We start from the raw sequence: 15754 nt of genomic DNA on the forward strand, positions 1-15754 counted from the left end.
CAAATGTGGCTTGTGGTTCCACTTCAGTTTTGAACATTTAACAACACTATAAAAGTGTAGACTATAGAAAAGCGCAGTCTGTTTGTTAAGTGACCACAACAGAGAACTTCCTTATCAACATTTAATTAAAACAAGAAAAATCAAGAGCTTGGCTCCACTTAATTACATATATAGTTGGTGACTTAAGCTAAATCTCGTCAAGTAATTGTGAGATACTAAAAGTTCATCTTGGTACTAAAAGTTCGTCACTATTCTACAATAACTATTACACAGTTGAGATATATATCTAGCAATACAAAGATGTGATAATTTAAAATACTACGAATGTCTCAAATTCAGTTGATTCCTCATATCAGGCACATTTATCTAGTTAATAGAAAGAGATTGGCTTGTTATTATCAACTAAGTTGCACTATCTTAATAAAGGCCTGGACCATTAGAAACAAAGGGAGGACATGTGTGAGGAAAAGTGAGCTCCAAAATTTGTAATTTTCCTTGCAAGCAAACTGGATCATATTTAGATCTAAATTTATCTCACTTTTATATAGATTCTACAGAGCTTGTGCACTGAAGAAGACATTTCTCTACAGAACTAAGGATAGGAAAAAATTCATGAATTCATTGAACTATCCCTTCCCTTAATTTTTAATGGTCCAGCCATTTTGTGTATTTTTGAGCGCGCCAGTTGTTTTTCAACTTACGAGGAGGACCTCTCAGGAAACACAACGAGTTTTTGATTGGTTAATTTCGATCCTACATCTCACTCAAGTGTTGTCAACTGTTGTTTTTTCATTCAGTTTGCCAGTTTCACGCTTGTGGGAAAGACCGGAAAGTAATGTTCGTACTTGTTTGAGCCGTGTTTGTTAAGAGAGTAATACTTTCAAAGGTAAAAAGCTACGTCCGCTTGAAATCCTCGGAGTTGAAAGACAATTTTGTTGTTAACATGGCGTATGAAGATGAGCCGAAGCACTGGAATTCTTCCCGGCGAAAAAAACAGCTAAGACTAACCGTCATGTCATTTATCTTTCTTTTTGTGTCATTTTTCCTTTGAATTTAGTAGCTCATTAAAGTGTTTTGTCTGAGAAATTTGTGTTGTTTTCAAGTTGAGTTACATTTAAGCTTATTCTCTTTTATTTAGTAGCGAGTGACGTTTATTTTTTCAAAAACTCCGTAAAACCACATCTTACACAAGATGTGTTTCAATGTCAAATTACAAACACAAAAATACATCTTATCTAAGCACCTTGTAATGAAGTTGTCAGGCTACTTCATTTAAGCTCAGAAAATCTTCATTTAACATGATTCGTATCCTAAAGCACAAGTCACTGCGATGAAAAACTGTTTTACATGGAATTTTGTATTTTACAGAGTTTCTCTTTTGTTTTCTGCACTCGGTTACACAACAACTACAATCCTAGCAGTTTGTTTATTCGATTAAGTTTGTTGAAAGACAATGGCAATCATTTCTAAACAATTTAAATGAAGACCCCGCAATTGGGATTAGCCTGTTTAATTTGCTTTTTAGCTTCATTTGTTATTTCATTCCCAAAGAGGTCTAAGCTGCTTAATTGACTATTTATAACAGCATTACTTAACTGCTTTACACCTTCATCTGTTATTATATTGTCAGCGAGGTTTAAGCTGCTTAATTGACTATTTATAACAGCATTACTTAACTGCTTTACACCTTCATCTGTTATTATATTGTCAGCGAGGTTTAAGCTGCTTAATTGACTATTTATAACAGCATTACTTAACTGCTTTACACCTTCATCTGTTATGTCATTGTTAGCGAGGTTTAAGCTGCTTAATTGACTATTTATAACAGCATTACTTAACTGCTTTACATCTTCATCTGTTATTTCATTGCCAGCGAGGTTTAAGCTGCTTAATTGACTATTTATAACAGCATTACTTAACTGCTTTACACCTTCATCTGTTATTTTATTGCCAGCGAGGTTTAAGCTGCTTAATTGACTATTTATAACAGCATTACTTAACTGCTTTACACCTTCATCTGTTATTTTATTGCCAGCGAGGTTTAAGCTGCTTAATTGACTATTTATAACAGCATTACTTAACTGCTTTACACCTTCATCTGTTATTTCATTGCCAGCGAGGTTTAAGCTGCTTAATTGACTATTTATAACAGCATTACTTAACTGCTTTACACCTTCATCTGTTATTTTATTGCCAGCGAGGTTTAAGCTGCTTAATTGACTATTTATAACAGCATTACTTAACTGCTTTACACCTTCATCTGTTATTTCATTGTCAGCGAGGTTTAAGCTGCTTAATTGACAATTACTATTGTCAAACAACTTTACAATCTCTACACAACCCAACGAGCCAATGTTATTACGGAACAAATTTATGAGCGAAATTTGTTGAACGCTGTTAAGAAAATGAACCACTGCTGTACAGTCAGCAGGTGCGAGGCGACAAAAACTAAAATCTACAGCATTAAAGCCAATCTCTTCTAATTTACTTTGAACAACTGAACCTGATTCATTGGTTTCGTAGATACACTTCATTAATGTCACCGCTAAATCTTTGTCGCTGCGAGTCGGCCAACAGGTAACTGTGCGTTCCTCCAATGAAACCTCAAGCATCAGCTCGCCTTCATCTCTCTTCTCTGTTTTCTTAGGAAGAAGGTCGGTAAATATGTCGATAGACTGCTCACCAAGTAGACCACCGACAAACTGCAACACGAGTTGCCATTCACCATTGTCGATGTGGTCAGCAACAAATCTTCTCAATTCTTCTCCTTTCATGGTTTCAGTTATGTGCTTGGCTGCGAGGAACTCTTGCATCGTGAGGTGAATGAAACAGTATTGAGCTTCCTCCGTGAAGGCGTCAAGTTTACGATCTGGTAGGCGATGAAAAAGGCTGCTATTCACCAAATCCTCGGGGACTTCCTTTTGTCCAAAGATTAGTCTTTTTTGTGTCAGCCCATCGAAAGCAAGTTTGGCCAGTGGCTTGATTTTCTTTTCCACTTTAGGAGGCAAATCTTTTGAGTTAATGTCCTCTCTACGGAGGCCTTCGTCGCGATATTGCTCATCGTGCCGGAAGAAGAAAAATTTCATGGATATTTGGTAGATTTCTGTCAGGCTTGTTGGGAGGCCAACACCAGTTAAACCCTTTTCGCTGTGGAACTTCAGAACTTGCAACAAGCATGAGCAAATTATCAGGCAGTTCACAGGAATATAGCAGAGTGAGAATATGTTCATATTCGTCTTGATGTGCTCCCATATTTTCTTTCCTGGGTCCGCTACATCTTCTGCTGCATCTTTCGCAAAGTTCTCCACGTATTCTTGAACTTGTTCGGATGCAAAGCCAAGAATTTCAATTGTTTTGTCGAAAGGAAGATTTGTAACGTCTGCTATGGCAGTGGGTCTGGTAGTGGTCAGAATGGTTGCTCCGGGGAGGAGATTGCCTTTCACGATGTTGTAGAAGAGAGCAGAGAGAGGCACTTGTTTTTCCCCATTCTTGCAATCGGACGGTTTGGCGACACTTGACCTATTTAGATACTCGTCCAGGCCGTCGAAAAAGATTAGAACTCTCTCGGGATTTGTGACGACGTGATTCCAAACGTCATCACTCAAGCGTTCTGTCTCTGAATATTGTGATCTTGATAGAAGATCTCGAAGGCTAAGTTCTCCCACAGAGTTGAATTGGCGGAACTTCAGGAAAAAAACAAAGTCAAAATCATTTAACGCTTTGCCTGATGCCCAGTCCCTAATCCACTTAGTTAAAAACAAAGTTTTTCCTATCCCGGGACGACCAACGATAAGGATTTTCTTGTTTTCATCAGCAAATATATCTTCTCGTAATACCGGTCGAACATTTTCCATTGACTTGGGGAAAACTTTGAGTTGTTCCTTTCTGTTCCCCGTGAAGTCATATTTCGCTCTGTCTGGAATAAGAACTAGCTTAGTGTAAATACGATCTAACTTGAGATCTTTATTTCTTTTGCCTTCACCGTGCTTTCCTTGAAACAGGGCGTTGAGATCTGAAGGTTCCTCCGTGCTTTTTTTGACACTTTCCTTCAGGCTTTTGGTGAATTCTGATGGTAGTTGTGGTTCAGTTTCTTGCATTACTGATAGTGGTCTTCCTCGTTGGGGCTCTGATGATATTAGTGGTTCAGGTTCTGGTGATGGTCCTACTTGTCGCAGCGCATGATCGGGAAGATGATCTTTCACAAACTGCGAGTCTTCAAGGAATCTTCTCCCTTTTCTCGCTCGTGACAAGATACAAATGATCTCAATTAGAATTAGAAATGCGAAAACGCCATTCAGCACGCTCACAGCCTTCGCCCAGAAGGTTTTCTTTGTTGCTTGTTGATTGTGACACTCGTACATGGTCGTGTTACCGGCGGATGACGCATTCGCCGCATCACTGCCTCCTGATATTTGGCAATGAAAGTCGGAGGGAAAGTTAGCAGGATAAAGCAACTGAGTTTGTAGGACTATAAAAACAATTCCAAAAGTTAATCTGGTGACAAGTTGACAAAAATACGCCACAAACAGTCCGCGTCTTGTAAGTGGGTTCTCGTTGTTTTGTCTTTCGACATCTCTCTGGCGATTGGCTGCCAGCTGTTCATCGACTTTTGACTTCACGACTTGGGAGTAAATCACACAAACAAATCCAATGCCAAAAAAATTAACAATCACGAAGCCATAGACAGGAAAACCGAACTTGTTGTATTGTTTCTCGTACTGCTCAGAACACTTTCCTCGGACAAAGTCCATCTTGTCACTTTCCGCAACACAACGAAAATCACTGTTCTCCATTTCTGCAAAGATGCCAAGCAGGATTACCCCACATAGAATCCAGAAAATAACTGCCACGTAACTGATCCTGTTGAAGGTTTTAGGCGCCAGAAATTCCCTAAGAGTTTCCATTTTCTATAATCTCTGTCAGTGGATCTGTTTTAAAAAAAAAAAACATCTTTGATTAGAATGAGGCGTGCAAGTAGATTGAACCCCCCCGAATATTGCAACACACTATTTTAGTAAAAACGTTTAAATTTCGAACTAAGGCTGAAAGTTTTTTTTTTTATGTGTTCTGTAATGAGCCATAGAATAAGACAAGCTTAATGAAAATTTTGTCAAAACTGGTAAACTTGCTCTAGTGACTCTCCGTCTTGGTGTCCAATTATGCTCTTAAAGGAGCTCAGTCAAGGTTTGCTCATCTTGAAAATTTAGCTTAAATTTTTCAAACTTGTCGTTTGCAATCTGTGTCAATCTTCGCCATCTTTGACCATCCTTGTTCCTCTATGGTTTATTACTTTCTCTTTGATGTTTTTCTATCTTAGCAAACTGTTATTTTCAGGTTTCCTTCCATTTAAAGGAGATTTAGTACGAGGCCAATCAACTGAAAACACCGTGACTGAGTTCCTTTAAAATTTGGGTTCTCTTAAACCTCGACGTTCTTACAAAAAAGATTCTTCCAACAAAAACAGTGTGCGGTATTTAAAAGGTACCTGGCATTAGCGTGAAAAATTTACTTTCTCTGCCTTTAATGTATTACAGTTCTAGACCATGTCCATTTGCTTTTTATGTTGTTATTGTTTTTGGCCAGATATAAGGTCTATTAAGTAAACGCTTGGGAAATATATTTGTGCAGTCGGGTTTACTTCGAAGCATATGCAACAGCTAGTCTACATAGGCTTTCTATATAAAATCTAACAGACTCATCAAACAAAATCTCAGATTCTAACGTATGATATGACTTTCATTCATTTCTTCAAAACAGATTGAAAGAGGAAAGCAAATCCAAATTGCTGCTCGAAAAGACAGTTTTAATATTTACCAGACCAAAAAAATGAATCAAGTTTTCGTTCATCGGGATATGTTTTAAAATATGTTTGTAGTTGCTCAACGTCTAATGATCCATACATGTGCGTTTATACAAATAGATAAACCGATTTTTTCCACTGACGCGCTCTAGTTTACATGTGGAGATGTAAATAACCGATTTTAGCAAAGATAAGCAGAAATTCTCTAATATTTTGTAAAAGCCCAGGTGGATTCTCGTTTTTAATTTGTGTACTTTGTGTCACGAGACGTAGATTACTGGTAGTTCCTCTTTCGCTTAGTCCGTCGAGCGTGACCACCACGCGTAACAGAGAAAGAGGACAGAACTAAGACTTCATGCGAGCATGCTTTGACGTAGGCGCCAACTGGATGCTTAGCCGGGTGCATTTTGAAAGTCAGGAGAAACAACATGACTGTCGTTTTAGAACTGGTTCATCTATACATTTAGAAGGAAAAACATGTCTAAGCAAGGCCGACAAAACGAGATTATGCTGTTTTTCTGCAGCTCAGTTTTAGAGGGGGCTTTTAGGTTATGGAATTCATGTGACAAGAAGCTGTAATAATAGACACCAAAACTGATCGTCTAAAGGTTAAGAGTGCATGAACGTTTTCAATGGTCTGGCGCCAGTTATACAACAGTGGTAGGAGATGAGATGGAAAAGATAAACAACGTTTAAAAAGGGTCTTGAAGGTGGCAAATGGTGCTTTCTCAGCAGAGGTTTCGCGTTTTACATTTTTTTACATGTCTTTAAATGACCAAGCTACGACATAGAAGATCTGAAAGAAAGCGCGCGAGTGAAAAACTGTGGAGTTTTAAAAATAAAGCTGCACCATGTAAAAACCGACGGGGTTGGGATAGGCAAAAACAGTCATTTGAACAAAACAAGTTTCTTTTTGTTTATTGAGTTTGATTTCAATTTCTCGACAAAGGTGTTAACTGAATCCTTACATGTAATGGAATTTCGTGGCATGAGGCGCTGTAATTGACAGGATATACTGATATGATCAACTGCGAAGGTTAAAAGGTGCACGTTTTTAATGGATTTGGCGCAGGACGGTCTTGGATTAACCTACAGAGTTTAGCCAAATAAACAATCATGCACGAAACGGTTTAGAACTGATACAGCTATTAATTCAAACCATTCTGCCAACTACTTGAAAAAGCCGATGGAAAAACGACTGCCAGTTATATTGTAACTCCCGCTGATTAGCCTCTCTTTGTGCGGGTTACTCAATCTTTCCTTTCCAAAGAAGGCCTGTGCAGCAGGCTACACAGCAATCGGAATCATTTAGCTTCTAGCAGTTGTCATGATTTGAAAAAACAAAATCTTAAGTTCGATAGTTCAACTCAGTAATATTTACATAAAATTGTAATTCAAATGTTTATTAATACACTTTTAAACACAGTTTCCCGGTACTTAAACAACTAAAGATTGATTGAGCTTTGAACCGAACTGCATTATGCTCAGTTAAAGAATCAGTAGTAGTAGCAGTAGTATTTATATGAGTACGCTAGAAAATCAGGCAAACTTTTCTAAAAATGCAATCATGCTAGCAGCTGGAAACAATAGGATTATAGTTTCTTTTCTGGCCAAAAATGTTGTTTGCACTGTACTGAATTCGACGAGTAACAAAGATAACGATCCATGATTGGTGGTAAAGAACAAAACGCCAAATCTGCGAGCACTGTCTGTCTTTCAGCAAAGTCCCAGCTTGTGAGGAAGCCGCACGATCACATATCAAGAGCTATTGGTTACTCAGTGTTCATTTTGGTCGACTCTAAGGAAAGTTCTCGAGGCAACAAACATGTGTGGCGGTCCAAATATTGTCAAACAGCAACGCTTTTGAAGCACTAAAACGCTACACTTAAACTCGTTAGACTAACCTTGAACATTTTAACATAAAACAAACCTGCATTCACAGATGTCAAAGAAAGAAAGCAAGAAAGACAGCAGCGATAAACTGGGTGATTCACAACAGAGGAAAAGTGACTAAAAGATGAAGGGACAGCTTGAGGGGAGGGGCCTATATGTGTGGGTGATATCAGTTAAAGAATGTCTGTTATTTCCTGTCTCCTTGGCAATAAGAAGTTTCTCGAAAGTTCTCAAAGAAAGCCGCAATTAAACAGGAACAAGTTGTCTCCAGTCAAGAATTCAATTGACATATCGTAAGTATTGTTTTTGCTGGGGGGTGGGTCTTACTCGAAAAACATCACGGAGAAACGAAAGAAAAACTATTTCCAACCTTTGCAACAAGAAGGCCGGAGTGAGTGTCTTTCGTGCAACCTGAGGAAACTTCTTTGATACGCGAATGATTTTGTTTTTCGATAGTTTTGGTTACTGATATTTGGGACGGCAACACATATGTTATAATAAACCCTTCAGAAATACAAAGATAAGTAGGCTGGCAGTTACACATTCCCTCTGTAAACTTATTTAGAGTTGCATCAAACACTAATGAGGAAAATAACGTGATCGCCGAATACAGAAGTTGCTAGATAACGTATAAAGAGCTATTAGTCCACTGTTAATGTTGCTTCACGCTGAAGAATATATTCTGAACTCTTCAAAAAGCTTTAGGTTTGGAACTCGGTTCTTAAAAGGATTCAAAAGCGATCGACATTAAAGCTCACAACTGCTTCCCTCGCTTCTTAGAATAGCTGCTTTTATAGCGATATGGAAACACAGCCAACAGTCTTAGATAAAAGAGCTAAGAATGTTCGCAAGCGATAACGGAAAACTCCTACTTTGATGGTTTAAATGCTACCCAACAGCACTAATACGCTATACTTAAACTCTATCCAGATTAGCACTAAACGTTCAGTTTAAAATGTAAAAACACAAACCTGCATCCACAGATATCAAAGACAACAGCAGTGCACTGGTAAATTCACAGCGATACAGGAATCTTCAAGTGCTTGAAGACTGAAGATGCAAGGAACGTCTGTACCGAAGGGAAGATGATATCTTCTAATAAAGAACGGTCTGTTTGAACTCACAGCAAGCCTAAAATAATCAGAAAGGAGTTGTCAAGAATTAAATTGACATTTAAACAATTCATTTCTAGGGGCGCGGCTCTTGTGCGGCAAACATCAGGAAGAAACAAAGCAAAGTTATTTAATTACACCGCAACGCTGAGGACTTTAGACCATAATAAATATACATAGCAAAATCTGACATAGCTTTTTCGATACGGGGATGTTGTTTTTCAATAGTTTTGGCCACTGAGATTTTGGACCAGAACACATAGAAAAAATACTCAAATGTACAATAGTACAAATGCTCAAGAAATACAAAGATAGTAAATTGGACAGGCAATTACACTTTCCTTCTCTAAAATTATTTTACAGCCGTGCAACTTGCTGACGGTTAAATTGCACATGCCAAACAAATGGAGTAGTATGTTTTCCAACAAAATTTTCTTGAGTTCAACTTCACTTAGGCTAATTTCCAAGAACTCTGTCAGTGAGCGTCTCCGCGGGTACTTCTGTCAAAGGCGAAGTCGCGACGATCTTATATTAGAGATTAAAGAGAGGTTTTTCACATAAAGCGTCCACCAGTGTTCCGTCAGAGCCAAAAGTTTTGAATTTATAGAAATTATCATTCGTCTGACCCACATTCAAAGATCAGAGAAAATCAAACAAAGAAATACCTTGAAACAAAGAATTAAGCTGAAGGCGCATCTTAATATATTTCCACAACATAGGTGTCTCACTATTAGTGTTTCACTGTGTAGTTTGATGATGATGATGACGATGGTGACAATGTTGGTTTTCAACGGCAAAAAGTAAAAATATGCTTTTCAAATACTAACAGCGTTATTGACGCAAATCAATTTTGAATAAAGGTGTCAATTCCTTGCATGTAATGGAATGCCAAGGAGTGAGACGCTGTTATAGATACCATCGCGTTGTTTTAAACTGATAGTGAACAATAGCAAAGGTTAAAGGCGAACGGTTTTAATCGATTGTCGTAGAATGGGCTTGGCAGGATCAACATGCCAAATAAACAGCCAGGCACGAAACGGTTTAGAACTGATACAGCTATTAATTTGAGCCATTCTACCCGGCACTACTTAAAACAAGAAAGACGTTTAATTGTCCATATATTCTCAAACAGCAACGCTTTTGAAGCACTAAAACGCTACACTTAAACTCCCCAGATTAGCTCTTTCTTAAAAAAAGAGAAGTAGCCTACATTAAGAGATTTCAAAGAAAGGAAAAGTGCAGCAATGCACTGGGAAATTCATAAGAGAGGAAGGAAGAGTAAAAGATGAAGGGACAGCTTGAGGCGAAGGGTCTATATGGGGCGGATGAGGTTAGTTAAATAATGTCTGATATTTCCTGTCTCCTTGGCAATAAGAAGTTTCTCGAACGTTCTCAAAGAAAGCCGCAATCAAACAGGCACAAGTTGTCAAGAATTTAATTGCCACATCGTAAGTATTTTTTGGCAATCTGACGAATCTTCTTTGATACTCGGATGATTTGTTTTTCGATAGTTTTGATTACTGAGATTTGGCGGCGGAATACTTCAAAAAAAACAAAAAGTTTAACTACACCCCTCCAGAAATACGAAAATAAGTAGGCCAGCAATAACACATTCCTTCTGTAAAATAATTAAGAGTTGCATCAAACTCTGATGGGGAAAATGACGTCTTTGGAGAAAGGTTTCAAAAGAATCTTAGTGATAGCTTAAAAAGGTAGGCATGAAAATGATCTAATCCACTTTTCGAGCAGTGATTCTGACATGTCACTTGCCTCTTTTTAGCAGCTAGTACGAGTTTACAAGTTCAAAAACGCACATCCCTCTTTAAGCGTTAGCTAGAAAGAAAATTAATAAATAAATGCTGATAATCCAATGTTTCAACATCACTGACTTCATCGGATAGTATTTCTCCAGTTGAATTGCCATGATTTCGCAACTTTGTAAGTGACAGTTAAAATAAGCCAGGGACACTCTGTCATATGTTTTGGTTTAAAAAGGGAGCAGTATCCTATTAAAACAAATTATTGACTTTAACTATTCTCAAGAATTTTGCGTCTACATGAACAGCTTTCTTCAGTTTATGTCTTTCCGAGCCTTAAGTCCAAGTGTTAATTACGTGAAACTAAATTATATTTGCTCAAAACTAAACTTTCTGGCGAATTTTTAATCACACTTTCCAGTCTTTATCAATTGCTCATGAATACTGTGAAGCCAAGACCAATCGACGTACTGTAGTTTCGCAGTAGTTTCCGCCCAAACCGAAATTAGCGGAGTGCTATCGTTCGACTTGAATCGTTGAGATGATGAAATTATGTCATCAAGTTCCGACTAGTTGGGAACTGAAAAGAAGGAATTTTATGTAATGTCTTGTTCTCTGGCCAAACATGTTGGTTACACTGATTTTGACGCGAAGTAACAAGATTAGTGGTAAAGAAGGAACTGATTACGGACAAATGACAAACTGTTTGTGAATTGGTTTGCCTTCATGTACACAGTTGCCCGGATAGTGAACGCGGAATACAGAAGTCGCTATGACATATCAAGAGCTACTTGTTATCGTTTTAATGTTGCTCCACTCTGAAAAAAATACATTCTGAAAACTTCTAAAAGCGTCAGATGCTTTTGGAACTCGGTTCTTATCAGGATTCAAACAAGATCAATAAAGCTTACGACAGCAAGAGTCTTAGATAAAAGAACAAATTATGTTCGCAAGCGAATGAAGCGAAAACGGAAAACGTCTTAATTCAATATAAGAAAATATCCCAAAACAGCACTCATACGCTATACTTAAACTCTATCCAGATTAGCACTAAACGTTTAGTTTAAAATACAAAAACACAAACCTGCATCCACAGATATCAAAGACAGTAGCGATACACTGGTGAATTCACAACGAAACAGGAATATTCAAGTGCTTGAAGACTGAAGATGCAAAGAACGTCTGTATTGAAGGGCGGATGACTTCTTCTAATAAAGAACGGTCTGTTTAACCTCAGAAGAAGCCTAAAATAATCAGAAAGAAGACATCAAGAATTAAATTGACATTTAGACAGTATTTCATTTTTGGGGGCGTGGCTCTTTCTCAGCAAACATCACAGAAAAACAAAGCAAAGCTATTTTAAAATTAAATCACAGCCCTGAGGACTTAAGACCATAATTATTATACATGGCAACAAGAGCGCGTTAGTGACTTCATGTCATCTGACAAAGCTTTTTTGATAGGGAGACGTAGTTTAACAATAGTTTTGGCTACTAAGATTTTGAACTAGAACACATGGAAAAAATACCCAAATATACAATAATAAAACCCTCAAGAAATACAAAGATGAATGCGCGGGTTAAATTACACATTCCTTCTCTAAAATTATTTCGCAACTCAGTGTGTACGTAACTGACGGTTTAATTAGACGTACCAAACAAAGTTTGTAGGCATAAGATTCGTTTATTATCTGTTATGGTTCAAGATGGAGCAGTAATTCTTTCACAAAATTTATTGAGCTCAGCTTCACTTTGGCTAATTTCTAAGAACTCTGTTGAGCGTCTTTATGTGTAGTTCTGTCAAAGGCGAAGTCGCGACGATCTTAAAGAAAGAATTTTCACATAAAGCATCAACCAGTGTTCCGTCAGAGCCAAAAGGTTTAAATACATAGAAATTACCTTTCGTCTAACCAACATTCGAAGACCAGAGGGAATTAAACATAGAAATACCCTGAAACAAAGAATTAAGCAGAAGGCGCATCGTAATATATTTCTACCATGTAATTGCTGATCATGATAATTACAATGCAGCTTAGGATGACAAAAAGTAAAAAAATGCTTTTCAAATACCAACAATGCTATCGACGCAAAACAATTCTTAATAAAGGTGTCAATTCCTAGCATGTAATGGAATGTCGTGGAGTCAGACGCTGTTATAGATCAGTGCCATCGCGTGGCTTGAAACTGATAAGTGAACAATTGCAAAGGTCAAAAGGTTCACGTTTTGAGACGTTTTTAATTAATGGCTAGACGCTAAATGCGCTTAGGAGGATCAACATGCCAAACAGTCAAGCACGAAACGGTTTACAACTGATACAGCTATTAATTTGAACCATTCTACCAACTACTTTAGAAAGAGAGGAAAAACGACTGCCAGTTATTTTGTTACTCCCGCTGATTAACCTCTCTTTGGGCGGGTTACTCAATCTTTCCTTTCCAAAGAAGGTCTGTGCAGTAGGCTACACAGTGATCGGAATCATTTAGCTTTGTTTTCATTAATTATAACTCATCTACCAGTTGTTCTATGAAATGGGTAATTCAGCCGGTGTGGTAAACAAAATATTAAGTTGGACAACTCAGCATCAGTTAGAAATCAGTATAATTTCATTTCACAGAATTGTGATTCGTGATATGTTTAGCTTTCCAGATACTTTTAAACACAATTTCCCAGTACTTTATTAATTGCTTATGCCTTAGAACCAAAATCCAAATTGATTTTGAACCCAAGCGCTTGGTTTTGCAGTGAGGTCCGCCCTTACCAGTCGGTTATGCTCAGTTGAAGAATCAGCAGCATTTAGTTCCACTTACCACATACTACTCGCAATTAAAATCAGGCGAAGTTTTCATGAGTTTTCTCAGTGATGGAAGTCATGCTAGTCAGTTGAGAAAAAGAATTGATCTTTATACAATAGTTTCTTCTCTGGTCAAAGATGTTGGCTGCACTGTATTGAACTCGATGAGTAACAAAACATAATTAACTATTGATGATTGGTGATGAAGAGGAAACTGATTACTAACACAGTAACCAAGAAAACTATCTGCGAGTCTTATCTGCATGTCTGCAAAAAGCCCCGGCCTCTGAAGGCATAATAAAAATGCCCCTACATCACATATTGATTACTGTTCATTGTCCCTGTCTCTAAAGAATATATTGTAAAAACTTCTACAAGCTAGAGATGGTTTTGAAACTCGGTTCTTATCAGGATTCAAAAGTGATCAATAAAACGTGCAACAGCTTCCTTGGTTTCGGATAATTTCGTAGAAGAGTTGCGTTTATAGCGATAGCCAAACACAGGCAGTGTGATAACACAAGAATGCTTGATAAAAAAGCTAACCCGACCGAGTGTTGCCAATATATGTGTTAGCTGTTTCCAAGCGATAAACTCGTCGAGGCAACCGTGAAAAAGGTTCATATCGTTCAGACATATCGCTTAGCCACTGTGTCACGGTAAAACAAACCAAAGCTATTTAAACCAAACTGTGATGAAGAAAATAAGGTGACTGGAGAAAGGTCTCAACAGAAAATCTGAATAAGAACTTGGAAGACAGTTTCAAATTTATCGGATGTAGAAATGATCGAGTTGACGCTTCAAAACTGATATCTCTTTTTCGCGCGAGTTTACGTACAAGTTTGAAAACACGTCCTTCTTCAAGCGCAAGCTGGAAAGAAACTTTATCTCGACAAGCTAATGTTTTAACTTCATCAGACAGTGTTTCTTTAGTTCAACGGCTGCTAAGATGTCGCAACTTTGTGTAAAGCGACAGTTTTAAAACGTTTCTCGTGTTAAACCAGTTTTTCGTCATTAGATCAGTTGGGCACGTTCTCTGTGAACGTTTAACCTTCTCTCTAATTTTCATCACATTTTGCTAGCCTTTATCAGTTACCTATCAACACAAACCAAGAGTCAATCATGTTTAACATTCGACATACGTCGTTTTGCAGTAGTTTTTACGCTCATACCCAAGAAATAGTCAGATTATTCCTTAACTTTTCTATCGTGCAACTCGAATCCAATCACGGAAAGTTGTTGCAGAGATGAAATCATGCCATCAGGTTCACTTGGTGAAAAAAAGAATGAATTCAGTGTAATAGCTTGTTCTCAGCCCAAAGATGTTGTTTACACTGATTTTGATACGTAGGAGAAACTGATTGCGAACGAAACATGTTATGAATTGGTCTACCTTCCTGTACACAGTTGCCCTTACAGTGAGCACCGAATACAGAAGTCGCTATGACATATGAAGAGCTACTTGTTACTTTTTATGTTGCTCCACTCTAAAAGATATATTCTGAAAACCTCTAAAAGCGTCAGATGGTTTTTGGAACTCGGTTCTTATCAGGATTCAAACAAGATCAATAAAACTTACAACAGCAAAAGTCCTAGATAAAAGAACAAAATATGTTCCCAAGAGATAACGGCAAACTCCTGGTTTGATGGTCCAAATATTCTCAAACCGCACGAAAATACGTTAAACTTAAACTCTGTCCAGACTAGCACTAAACCTTCAGTTTAAAATACAAAAACACAAACCTGCATCTACAGATATCAAAGACAGCAGCAATACACTGGTAAATTCACAACGAGACAGGAATGTTCAAGTGCTTGAAGACTGAAGATGCAAGGAACGTCTGTGCCGAAGGACGGATGACTTCTTGAAATAAAGAACGGTCTGTTTAACCTCAGAGCAAGCCCAAAATAATCAGAGAGCAGTTGTCAAGAATTAAATTGACATTTAGACAGTATTTCATTTTGGGGGGCGTGGCTCTTGAACGGAAAACATCACAGAACAACCAAGCTCAGCAGCTATGAGGACTTTAGACTATAATAAATATACACAGCAACAAGAGTGAGTTAGTGACTTCATTTGATCTGACTAGGCGTTTTTATACGGGAATACTGTTGTTCAACAGTTTCGGCTACTGAGATTTTGAACCGGAACAGATGGAAAAAATACTTAAATATACAATAAAAACCTCCTCAAGAAGGAGAAAGGTATTTAAAATTGGACAGGCAATTAAACATTTCTTCTCTAAAATTATTTTACAACTGTGTATTAACTAGGTAATGGTTTAATTAGACGCGCTAAAGCAAAGTTTGTACGCATTAGATTTGTTTATCATCTGTTTACGGTTTTAAGATGGAACAGAACGTTTCGAACTAAATTTACTGAGCTCTACTTTACTTTGGCTAA

The 15754-nt window shown here is 37.7% G+C and overlaps 2 protein-coding genes across 7 annotated transcripts in view; both read right to left on the bottom strand.

The window, feature by feature from the left end:
• The window catches only part of LOC149097752 (uncharacterized), a 119437-nt gene extending 104274 nt beyond the window's left edge, over nt 1-15163 (bottom strand). The window contains exon 1 of one of the 3 annotated variants that reach the window (XM_089278902.1): nt 15094-15163. The gene's annotated coding sequence lies outside the window, so the exon portion shown is untranslated. Of the gene's footprint in view, nt 1-8664; nt 8689-11646; nt 11756-15093 lie in introns of those variants that run through there. The other 2 variants (XM_089278898.1, XM_089278897.1) reach the window with 2 other exon arrangements.
• Nucleotides 108-15754, bottom strand: part of LOC110052059 (uncharacterized) — a 52457-nt gene continuing 36810 nt past the window's right edge. The window contains exons 1-2 of one of the 4 annotated variants that reach the window (XM_089278890.1): nt 8665-8804; nt 108-4928 (exon numbers count right to left, since the gene is read on the bottom strand). In XM_089278890.1, the coding sequence (XP_089135016.1) occupies nt 1476-4904 (3429 nt within the window). In that variant the 5' untranslated portion in view covers nt 4905-4928; nt 8665-8804 and the 3' untranslated portion in view covers nt 108-1475. Of the gene's footprint in view, nt 4929-7704; nt 7919-8664; nt 8805-15754 lie in introns of those variants that run through there. The other 3 variants (XM_089278893.1, XM_089278892.1, XM_089278891.1) reach the window with 3 other exon arrangements.

The sequence above is a fragment of the Orbicella faveolata genome, unplaced genomic scaffold (assembly GCF_042242905.1).
Source record: "Orbicella faveolata isolate gen_17 unplaced genomic scaffold, um_ofav_v1 contig_47, whole genome shotgun sequence".
Taxonomy (NCBI): Eukaryota; Metazoa; Cnidaria; class Anthozoa; order Scleractinia; family Merulinidae; genus Orbicella; species Orbicella faveolata.